This window comes from Tympanuchus pallidicinctus, unplaced genomic scaffold, assembly GCF_026119805.1.
Source record: "Tympanuchus pallidicinctus isolate F22 unplaced genomic scaffold, pur_lepc_1.0 scaffold1, whole genome shotgun sequence".
NCBI lineage: Eukaryota > Metazoa > Chordata > Aves > Galliformes > Phasianidae > Tympanuchus > Tympanuchus pallidicinctus.
The window spans coordinates 73,811,935-73,824,568 of NW_026294618.1; the positions used below are offsets into that span (position 1 = coordinate 73,811,935).

At 36.7% G+C, this 12,634-nt stretch overlaps 1 protein-coding gene across 8 annotated transcripts in view; it reads right to left on the reverse strand.

Moving 5' to 3' along the window:
• RGS7 (regulator of G protein signaling 7) overlaps positions 1–12,634 on the reverse strand; it is a 231,725-nt gene that overhangs the window by 24,668 nt on the left and 194,423 nt on the right. For 7 of the 8 annotated variants that reach the window (XM_052701782.1, XM_052701775.1, XM_052701793.1 and 4 more), the window contains 2 exons: positions 5,559–5,745; positions 1,950–2,039 (listed from right to left, as the gene is read on the reverse strand). In XM_052701782.1, coding sequence (XP_052557742.1) covers positions 1,950–2,039; positions 5,559–5,745 — 277 coding nt within the window. Of the gene's footprint in view, positions 1–51; positions 2,040–5,558; positions 5,746–12,634 lie in introns of those variants that run through there. The other variant, XM_052701801.1, reaches the window with a different exon arrangement.

A 12,634-nucleotide genomic window follows, 5' to 3' on the forward strand; every position in this document is an offset into this window, starting at 1 on the left:
CTTCACAATTTTACCTTGGTGAAATATATTTCCAAAATTATTATTAAAAAGAAAAATAATTTGTTGCTGTATCCTTAAACAAATTGAAATCTTAATCAAACCCTTCTGCATCATCAGCATCAATTCTTTGGTCCTAAAGAAGCTATGCATTAAGGAGGATAGGGAAAGGGAAATTATTATTGTTCATTTTTCACTGTCCCCAATTACAAAAATGGGACAAACGCTTTTCTAGTAAAACCAAAAAAAAAGAGACAGCAATGAAATCCATTATACTTAAACTATATCAGGCTTAGTATTTTGGGAGGCACTGGAAAAAGGAACAACATCAAGCAGGTTTTCACAGATTCTTTACTACAAATTAAAAAAAAAAGAAGCAAATCATTTAATGCTTCCTAGTGTAAAAAGCATGGCTCCCAAAGTTCCAAAGTTCCATTCCTCCATGTGTGGAGGTCAGCAGGAAAGGGACTAGGGAGGAGGGGTTGTAATGAAAGTAGATTATAAAGCTGACATTCCTAGGAAAATTCACAAACTGTGATAAACAGACTTTTAACTGTCAGGTTAGAGAAGCAAAAAGGGAAAGGAAGGTTCGGTGAGGGGGAAAGGAGAAGGATGTCCCATCAGGTTTACTAGTCTTCCGAGGCAACAAACTTACCACATTGCGTGTGAATTTCTCAAAAGATGTTCGACGATCCAGTGTGTTTTCCAACTTAAATTTAAAATAAAATTAAAAGAAAAAGGAGGGGAAAAAGAAAAGCAAGAAAAAATGGAGTAGAAAAGGACTGATGAAACAATGGACTGCAAAACAAAGTTTGTATAAATAAGGAAGCAAACATAGGTATGAAGCTGTAATGGGACTCTGCAAAACAGCAGATGGGCAAAGCAGATATAGTATTTGACAAAAATCATTTTTCATGGGAATCAAAACGGTTTGATTTAAAAGAAAAACTGAAAATAAAAAGAAATAATGAAGTGCACATCTTGTGTTAATGAACTGACAATCACAAACTTAAGGACTTCACACGGACAGTTGTAGCTTTCTGGTATTTTCAACATTTCTCTCTATATTGGATCTTCAGAAATCAATGTTTGAACAAAAAACAAAATCACACAGTACTTTCATATAATTTTAGGTTGTCATTATAAACAGTAGAATGCTACGATGTCAATAACTACCTCATTTCAGCAATGACAGGGTCCTGATTTTGCAAGCACACGGCTCCCAGGTGACTCTAGGAGATCACTATTTAGAGCCCTCTAATAAAATTATTTATCTTTATAGAATTCTGCATTGCACAAACTGCTCCACATACTCTGGGCTGTGCCTTTTCAGGAGTCAATTCCGAATCTGGGCTTCTCTCAGCAAACATTACATGCCAATACATGAGCCTCTGATTGTACAAGTGTGACATGATCAGTCTTTCAATTCATATTTCTGATCTGTTTGAAACTATTCATGTAATAATAGGGAAAGAAATAGGATTAGGAAGCCCCTATTTTTATAGTTGGAATCAGAAGTTATTCATATGAGTGAGACTGTTTCTAAACACATTCTGTCGATTTTACAGGTGGAATAAAGAAAACAACAGTTATTACATAAGCAAACTTGCAAACATGAAAGACTATTCTTCTGGGATTTTATTTTATTTTTTAATGAATTTGTAAAGCACTTTGCAATTTAAGGTGCTTCATAACAGAGAAAACAGTACAATATGGGATGTAAAAATAAAAATACGTTTTGCTAGAATAACTTATTGCAACATGCCCACATGCAGATATATACACATATATGTATATTGAATTCCTGTGTATATGTGACCCTCCAAATACGCCAAGTTGGTCACCTACCAGATATCCAGTTGCACTGGCACAGGGGAGAGAAGACTGAGTATTGTTGCAAACATAACCACCGCTTTGCACAGTGGCAAGACAAAGGCAAGATGGACCAATACCTTTTTCTTGGCCTGTAGCAGCTCCTGGTAGGCACTGGATCGTATAAAACGAGGGTAAGAATCACTTTTCATCAGTTTGTAAATGTGCTCCTGAAAGGAAAAGAAAGTGTTGTTACTCCCACAAAAGAAGATATAGGTAAAACAGGAGGCAGTTGTATATCTTTAGCCAGCTACCACTACTTAGAATAGGCAGCGTTATGAGGTAAGGTTAGCTGAGGTTGCAGTTCCTCAGCTGAAGATGAGTTGCTTTCCTTCATTAAACCAGAAATTCCACTTATTTGTTACATATAAAGGATATAGCACATCTTCCTTAAACTTACTGTCCCTATTTTCTTACAGAATTATTTTTTCTGAGAATCTGTAACTTAGTTCTATCTTAAAGCCCAGTTTGAAACCTTCCTTACATCAGTCAGTTCAGTTAAGCGACCACATTGCTTAACTCAAATCCTTTCCCATCAGATTTTCTCAGCTCGTTTCTGGAGATGCTTTTCTGACTTGATATGCTTGAAAAGGTGGTAGGTTTCTAATTTAGTACTACAGATAAGTGCTTAACCTAGAGAGGGTGTCCCCTGGCTACTCTTGGAAGCATTATTTGAGAGATGTTTATTCTGCTACCCAGCTGACAATATAAAAAGGAAAATGCACATGCAAACTGAAAAACAGTTCCAGGCTAATCGAATTTTCAAGATATTTATTCTTCAGAGACATATAAAAATTTGATAGCACTAATGGAGAAAGAAGTGACACAGGCAGTTTATAGAGCTTTTTTTCTCAACATTCTCATCACTTTAAAATAAATTAATCAAAATAAACAAGGAAACAAATGGAAAAAAAAAAACTCACTAAAAATCTACAACGTGAAACATTTTATAATCTCATTCCAGTTATAATGTTAGAAGAGGAATTTTTAGAAAAAGCCATCTGAACAGGAAATATTCTCACAAAAGTATTTTAAGAAATGTTCTGCACTGTGTTAGCTGTTTCCATTTTCTTTTTCACTTAAGCCCTACCTTCTACCACAGGAAACTTTAGCAGAGCAAACAGGAAACAATAAACTCTACAGTAAATACTGTTTTTGAGGTTGGTACTGCAAGCAATTAATGAATAGAAAAAAAACCACCAAATTAAAATTATAGTGATGTAAAATTAAAGCTTTTTTTTTTTTTAATCTTTGCTTTGTTAGAAACTCTAGAGAATGATTCTAAGTGCCTTTCATTGTGCTTCCCACACTAAGCCAAGAAGTTCTGGCATACAATCAGAACTCAGGCTTGTTCATTTGGGGAGTTTTAATTCCATTCAGTTTATACAAGAGCAGCTGATTCAGGCAACTGAGAGCAGAAGGGACCCTGGTACTGACGTACATATCACTGATGATGGGCATTAAAATGCTATATCTATGCAAAAATCTATAAAAACAAGACTAAATTTGGTTGCATTAATATTGTTTGTGTACAATAAGTCGGAAATTGAGGATGGATATTATTTAGCACAATTGGTCTATTTTTACTTTTGTGTCACTCTCATCTGATATGGAATCTCACAGTACCATCTTTCAAGTCCAGAAATGCTTTTCAAAGCATTTTAAAGCACAATTAAATGACTTGATGTCTGCCAAAAATGAGTTATTAGTGGTCCCTTTCCCAAGAGGCAGAGCCCCACTACTGGCTGAACTCTGCCACTGCAGGTGGGGCACAAATATGAGAGGTGCTAAAGCATCAAGCTGGAGTTGGGCTTGCCCCTTTTACTCTGCAAAATGGATCCTTCCTGGCTCGAGCTGTATGCTGAACTGCATCAAATACATAGAAGCCTGAATGGAGGAAAAAATCCTTTATTGCATATGGACAGCATACTTTACCTCTTTCAGAAACTGAAGGGGAGAAAAAAGGGAAAAAAAAAAAAAAAAAAAAAAGAAGTAAATCTGGAAGTAAAATTACGTTGAAACTTTACACTTATTTTTATGAAACAAAAATTGGATGCTGGCAAGGAATTAAATTTTCGTTTTGTGACTCAATTGCAAAAAAGTATTTTCTTTTCAACCTCTGAACTTGCTAGAGCTTTTATTTGTGCAACTTGTTTTTGCTGTATGCTAAATTCCTAAATCTCCAGTGGCTCAGTATATGTAAGCAACACCCACTTGTTTGGCTTATTAAAATCACTATGAATGATATAGTGTTTAATGACAATATTATTGTTTCATCATAGGTTGCTATTATAACAGCAATATGAGAGCACACAAATTTTCTTTCTTTTTATATTGGTAGAATTATTCGTCATCCTACTTAGGGCAGAGGCACTTTCCCAAAAAGTACAAAGATTGTCAGATTCAATTTCCTTTCTGCTTTGAGGGTCTTAGAACAGTATCTCCTGGCTTCCAAGTTGATGTCCTAATAATCAAGCTGTAGAATATTCTGTAGGGATATGATCTCAATCTCTCCTTTTGACACCATTTCACTTTGTATTAATAATTAAATTTTCATCACTAGGCTGCTTATGAAAAAGGGAGGGCAGGAGTAGTTCTACAGCTTTTATTGTGAAACAAGTTATTTCTGTTGTATTTCTCAGAAGTCTTCAAGTATAAAATATTAAGCTATGAGTCAAATGAAATTTCATTTACCATTTAGGTGCTTGGGTTTTTTGTTTTTGGGTTTTTTGTTTTTTTGGCGGGTGGGGGGGATTTTTGTTTTTCAGTTTTATTTTTTTCCCCTGAGGAAAACAGAAACTTGTATTTTACTGCTTTGTTTTAACTTATGCTCCCATCCCAAAAAGTAAGCATCTTCATAACCTAGCTCTGATTGAAAGTATCTTTTGATTATGGTATTCAAAAATGTACTAAGTCAAATCCCCAAAAGCCAGATAAGACATTTACAGACTGTTCTTTACTCCTATTATACTGCTTATCAAAGAATACATCCTTAGGATATTCTGTAGATGATAATTTAATACAACATCCATGGAATATGATATTTCTGCATAAGCCACTATCAAGTTTTTTTCTCATGAGTCAGATTTTCTTTGTGATGAGAAGCCTCACTATTATAAATGACAGCAGCAGTTTTGGATGAGCACTGAGAGAAAAGACACTGAGTATGTATCAAGAGAAGTCCTTCACAGGCAGATCTTGAGAACTAGAAATTGATGCATACCAAACCCAGTTGAAGACTCCGGATACAGAAGTTTCATCAACAGAATTAATCATAGAATCATAGACTCATAGAATCCTCAGAGTTCAAAGGGACCTTTAAAGGCCATCTAGTCTAACTCCCCTGCAATGAACAGGGACATGCACAGCTAGATCAGGTGGCCCAGGGCCTGATCCAGCCTCATCTTGAAAGCGTCCAGGGATGGAGCATTAACCACATCACTGGGCAACCTGTTCCAGTGCCTCACCATCTTAACTGTAAAAGACTTTCTTCCTCATATCTAACCTATCCCTTTTTTGAGCTTGAAGCATCCAGATGCAAATAAATGTTACACATTTGAATTTCCAAAATATCAGTTTGGAACACAGAACATTACTGTTTAATTCTCAAATATATCTTATTTTATGCATATGCATCTCAGTAGCCAATAGTCTGTTTCAGATTTCCATAAAAAGAATTGCAAACTGACCTGAGCATCTTCAAATGTGTATCTTCCAGGGTCTTTTACATTCTGCGTGGTTTTGTCATAACTTTTTGAATCTAGATTGATGGCACTGGGTGCACCTGGAGCAAGAAATTCTTGCCAGATTTCTTGGACACGAGCAGGAACTTCACGGATAGGCCTCTTCTTCAGGTCTTCTACTGCTAACCAGAACCTATGGCACAACACATCATCTTGACTTCCAGCTCAATATAATCACTAATGAAATGGTGATAGTTTTCTCTGCTCTTAAAAAAAAAGAGTAAGGTAACTACAGGTTTCATATAAAACGTGTGAAAATAGGTAAAATCTATCAATTTATTCTGGGATCAAGACTGGTGCCATGTCAGGCAATCCAACTGCCATAAAACGCAATTACAAGCCTAGACAAGAGAGGTGAGAAATGCTTCATTTCTTATGCAGGTGTAGCTTTCTTAGGAGGTTTTCATTTAACTGGAATTAAACTGAGATTTCATTTCACCTGAGTCACAAGGTCTTACATCACTTATAAACCTATTGCTTTTTGACATTCCTTCAGAAGCTAATAAGAACTCATGCTCCTGATATCTATGTAAATCCGAGTCCTGCTAAGCTATCAGCCAAATAACTGTATTGACAATTTTCCTACTTTTACTCCATAAATCATGTATGTAAAAGAAAAGCATTTCTATAATTTCATTTATTTGTTCAGTATTGCATTTCTAAACTTTTTTTTTTTTTTAACTGCAGCGTTGAACAGAAGCACCCATTCTCCTGCTGCAGAGCAAACCAGCATCAGGCAACCACAGTGACAGTCATCCTTCTCATTCTAGAGAGAGGGCTTGATTGAGCTGTGATCACAGCCAGCTAGCTATGAACTTTGTTATTCTGTTGTTATTTCCTATTAGGAGCTCTTTATTGTTACCTCTCTTACAGGTATTAGAACTCTCACTGCACAAAATTCAATTAAATTAAATCAGGATGTCATGCTTATGTACACTACAGAACCCCTACACAGTTGTGTTTTTTTTCCTCAGAGAGCTCAATTGAAGTATGATTTTTATCATGTTACATATGCAACCACTGCAAAAGATACAACTTTTCAGTATTGTTTTGATATGGTTGGCTCTATGAAACAGGTCGGCTGATGTGTGTGAAACAAGTCAGTTTTTTACAAGGCTGACAGCTAATTTAGGTGGACCTTTAAGATGTGGTTCAATCCTGCTTAAAACATAAAATCAATCTGAAATCTCCTAGCTTTGTCCGAGAGTGAATGGTTGGAGAGAGGAATTGTGGATGGGTGTTAAGGTAAATGAAATAATACCACACTAAGTCCAAGTCATAATATAGTTACTGCAACAAATCATAAGAGACAGTAAAGCACTTTAAAGAAAAACTTAGAGTATTCCTATTATGACACATTCTTCAGTTGAGATAATTTACCTTCTGGGCAGCAATTAATCCTTCAATTCTGTTTCAAAACTGCTTTATAGTGTGCTGGATGGAAGGAGCCCGTGCTCATGGGTTCCAAGCCACTACAGTCAGTGTCACAATACCGAGCTGACTATTTCAGGCACTTCTGCACCTTCCAGTTGCATGGTATTTACACACAGCTTCTCAGCCTGTTAATCCCATAAAATTCTCCAAGAGATAAAGAAGTAATATTGTCCCAGTTTCGCAAATACATTAATAATGTACAGTGTTTTCTCCAAGGTCACAGAGTCTGTGCCAACACAGAAAAAAACTTCAGTTTCAAATATTCTGAGTAGAACCACTTATCTGTGTGATCTGCAATATGAATTGAAAACAGTTCTGCACAAAGCCCACAGATATATTCTGGGAATCTGACGGCAATGCAGTATGTATAAAGGCCTCATAACTCAAGTTTTAAAACGGCACAGCTCAGAAACTTTAACTCAGTTCACTCTGTCAAATTTGGGCAACCTACTTTGGTTTCCTTAAGCTACTTTTAATATTTGCATCTAAAAGTGCATATCCTGCAGTGCCAACCCCTTTATATGCATCTTCTGGGACTGACTGATAACTCATGTGTATCAAAGTCAGGTAAGGAACAGAAAAATGAAAGAGAAGGATGTTCTTTGTAAACATACATTTTCTATCACCCTGCAGACAGCCTGAGTATCTAGCTCAAAGCTGTCACATTCTTGTTTGTTCCTTTATATGACTGCCAGTATCTCTGGAAGTCACTACAAGTATGCCTTAGGATGCTATTTTCTTTCTCAAGTGAACTGTTTCCATACAGTAGGTTATACTCAATTATGGGAAAATAGATGGGAGATAAATTGGACTTCTTTGAGTAAACAAGAAGCTTCCAATATGGAACAGCAAGGTTGCATAGATACATTCTTAGAGGCTCAACATCAGATTTTCAATAAATTAATTTTATTCCACCCTTCTAGCATTAGCATTTAAAAGCTCTATTGGAAATATGAGGCTCTAAATATAGAAAACACTTTAAAAGCATGAAGAAAATGCTGATTTCTGCAGCATGCTCCATCTAAGAAGCTTATTCACAGCCAAAACCGAGTTCACTAATTTAATCTACTTTTCAATTTCTTAATCTATGTTTAAGAAAAAATGCTTACCCTCCTCCCACATAAGAGTTAAAGTCAAATATGCAAAATTAGGAAAAGCCAAAAATGAGGCTGCTACCTCTTGCATTTTCTAAAATAACATTTCTGAGTATCACATGGCTATCAAAAGCACAGATTATTGAAGGAAGTGGAAATGGATTCTGCAAGACCTCAGCAGAGGCCTCAAAAAGATGCACCTGTCTGCTTTTATACCTCTGCCTTGCAGGCTGTGATTAGAGCAAGGTAAAATTCCAGTAGCAAAGGGTATGTCTGCAACAGTAAATACACGAAAGGGGAAGAGAGGATAGAGGGAATTCCAAGTGCATTTTCTGGACAAATCTATGCACAGACTTGGTTGTACATTTCACAGAAGGAACTAGAGCTTTGTCTCTTTCCTTGAATGAAACTTGAAAATCCTGTTAGCTTCAGTCATGGAGACCCTCGCTAGAGGATGCTCAGTACCATTTGAATAGACAGTCTGAGGGTCAGGGTATAAACCCTGCTGCTTTGTTCATCCCAGCATTTAGGCTGTGTCATACTAGGTCACAAGCCAGATGTATGGCTGAGTGAGAGTGTATAGCATGAGAATTGTACCTCCAGCCACATAACATGATAGGACACATGTTGAAAGACATCTGGGGCTTACGTCCTCCAGCTGGAAAACTTTCAAAGTGTGGGTGGCCGTGCCAGATAAATAGCACAGCTGCATCCCAGCTTCTGTCCCATTAACTGACCTAAATGACTGAGGCAGCCAACAGCAGATCCCAGATTAAGCTAATCAGTTATATTTAGCACATAGCAACATAAGAACACAGAGAGAGGAAAAAAGCTGCAGTGATTCTCAACAAATGTGTGAGAATTAAGCAACACTGAGAAAGCAAGGTGGGTTTTCCATGGGCTTTGCAACCCATGTATGTGTCACAACAAGTCAGAGACAGACCTCAGCACTTTCAGCAAGACATTAACAAATTGCATTGAGAAAAACAGCTAGCATTTTTTTCTGGCTGCATGAAAGATTACTTTTTGACTCCTAGAAACCACCTTCTTGCCAAATACAACTTCAAACTTCAAATATAGTAGCACAAGAGTTCTTCAAAAAAATGGGAGGGAATTAAATCTGGTAATTAGTGTCTTCTGATCTGCAGAAATTACAATATTTTGGGGACTTGGGAGTTTACACTTCTGACTGAAACAGAAGCAAAGCACAGGTAATTTCAGCCTCAAAGATTACATTTTGGCCACATTAGCACTTAGAACAAGGTCTCATAATCAACGGTATGAGTTATAAACACTAGCAGTACCTCAAAGAAAGTAGCTACCAGTGCTTCTGTTCAGATTTGCTACACTATCAAGTACAGTTGATTGTTCATCATACCTTTATAACTTCCCTGTTAGTGAAGACTGGTCATCAATAACAAAGAGTGACAAAAGAAGAAACAAGCTGGATTAAGAAAAAGAACTTTGCTTCTTGCACCATTTTCCCCCTAGTGCTCTAGAAAAGTACTGTCATGCTGTAATTAAAAAAATTACCTGGAGTAAATAAAACATAAAATTAAGCACTATGACTGAAACAATTTGTGGGCAAAAATTATACATTTTGGTAATACTTTTTAATTCATTTATTTTATAGGACATAATCACAGCCTCTATTTCCAGTGTAGAACATTTTTACAGCAATTTAGGAGTCCATGATAAAAATTTCTCACAATCTCAGCTTGCAGAGGTCTGAGCACATCCAACTTCATCAGGAGAAAACACTTAAAGAAAACTTAATTTAACTAATTTCTCAGTCCCTTTCCTTTCTCTGAACAGACAGAACTCAGTGCCTCTTTTCCTTAACTTGTTCATTCAATATGGAAGATAGTAAATGAGGGTCAAAGGAAAGGGCAACAGGTCCAGTGGCTTTTGCTTCCGTGTATCAGGGAAGATGCTCTGTCTCTGTCCTCCATTCATTAACCTGTGAGGCTTTTGCAACTTTGGAGATCACCCCTACTGCAGTACTGCATAATAGACTGTGACAGGTTTTCAGATTGGCAGCACTGAAATTATTTAGATCTTCCAATCGTTGGTAAATCCTACAAAACAACCACGTAGGAGCAAACGTACAGTTCACATGAATGCTGTTTTTCCAAAAAATTCTGCAGCATGAAGACAAAAGAAGGATAGGGAGAGGAATGGAAATTTTCTACAGAGGTGAAGAAATTCAGTTTCCAGGTGCCACGTTTCCATAAGATTCATTTCACTAGGTTACTCTTTGAAAATCTCCTTTCCCATGCTTGAACTGCCTTGCAACTGAACTCAGTAGCACTGGATCATGCCAAAACTGAAGTCTCATGAATTGTGAATATTGGTCACCATGTTTGTAATACGCAGTGGGAATTTTTATAAATTATCCAAACTTCAGGTGTTTGCTCTCTTGTATTGAACTGTATGCAAAGTGATGCATTCAAAACAGCTGCATGATAAGGAGAGATTACAACTCATAGATATGTTAGGTGAATGAAGAATCCATTCTGGCTGTTAGTAAAACTCAATCACATTGCAATTAAGCTGCCATGCTGATAAACCTTATCAGGCTTTCTGAAGAGCTCACTGTTAAATGATCAAGCAGAACTAGATTCATGAGATGGCTTACAGTTTTACTCAATATCTCCCTCAGAAGGAGCATTCCTTTGCTACCCTTCACAACACCCCTGGAGAGGGAAATACTATTAATTCCAATTTATGGGCAAAGAAAGAAAAACAACAGAGAGGAACAGAAAAAAAGAAGTGAGTTCTGATTGCATTCCCCTTGATTCACAGAATCACAGAATCACCCGGGTTGGAAGGGACCTCAAGGATCATGTATTTCCAACCCCCCTGCCTAGCAGGGCCACCAAACATACACATTTAGATCAGGACATACACATTTAGATCAGATTTTGATCAGATTGCACAGTTCTTAGTTTTAACTCATGACTCAAGTTTCTTTATCCCTGTTCTGTTTCTCAAAATGCAATCTATATCCTCTAAGACTCAGGTTCTCAGCCAGTTTAGGCACTCTCAGTTCAAGTCAATGAAACAGGTAATACTGAGACATTTAACTACTTAGACAATTACACTTGAATACAAATGGTGCATATGGTAGACTTAACAACTGATTCACATTTCAGGCTTTTGTGATTGTTTGTTTTGAAGTGAGGTATAAGAATTCTAATCAATTAGATTCTCTCTGTAGTGTTTGAGTATCTCTTGTACTGTACTGGGTAACTTGAATCCACAGTCCCAGCTGTATTACCTCCCTTGAGTTTAATGGCACTTACTGATTATGACTGTAGAAGGATAAGAGCTAGCTACTGACTTGAATTCACACTGTTGCAGTAGGATGAGTGAATGGAAATAAACATTTTGTTCAAGGTGGCTGTCAAATTCAAAAATAAGGAAAATCAAATTGCTGTAGTGAGGTTAATAACTGAGCAAACTAACAGGTAGTCTTTTAAATTTAAGGTTTTTCTAATAATAACGCTTGAAACCACCATGCCCCAAATGCTTTTAATTTCTCTTAGTGTGACCTGTAATATTTTTATTCTCATATGCAATGAGCCTTACAAATTCATGCTTTGTAACCTGATTTTACTGTTTGAGCTTAACTGTGGATTGATTTCCCCAGTTTGAGAACACATAAATATAATTCAGAGCTTGTGAGACAGTTTTCAGTTAATATCACAGAAAGCCCCTTTAAAGTAAGAATTTGATCCTCTGCCCAATTCTTCCCAATGAAGCCTTTAAGCTCATATTCACTGCTGCTGTTAGGTATTTTATAATACTGATGTAAAAATCTAGAGAGATGGAAGAGAAGATGGCATGTCAAGGAATCAGCTCTGAACAAATTTCTCTAGTGTATTTTTCTGGATCAGTCACTTGCAGTTTGCCTGTGGTTAGTGTTGTAAATAGGATTAGAGAAAAGAGCTGGGGATTATGTGGGTAACACTGTAGTTGGCAGAGAGACAAATGAATCACAGAAACACACTGAAACTGCAGTACATACCAGGCTGGATAGGTTTATGTTTGAACAGCTGCTCTGCGTAAGGAATTGCCAGGATGTTTTGTGAGTGAAAAAATGGATTTTTCCCTCTTTAGGTATCATGCTGAGTTCATCACTGGATTTGTTAATTAACAAAAAATCTTTATATGTCACTAATGAACTTATCAGCATGGAAATCAGGCTATATTTCCATGTTTGAGCTATATTTCCAGAGAGGTAAAGTAAAAAAAAGTCATTTGGGAAATATAAGGTATAGCGTACATAATATATACTTGTGATGCAAAGTTCAAAGTATGAACATGGTCAGCAACTTAGAGAAATCCATCTCTAGCTATTCCGCAGTTAATCCTAAATTAACAACAAGGAGGTTTGTGCAATTACTGAGCATTTAAGGAACCAACACCACAAAGTGCTAAATGCCTCTTGTCAAATGCTATGTAAAGGCAACTCTAATGCTATGTAAAGGA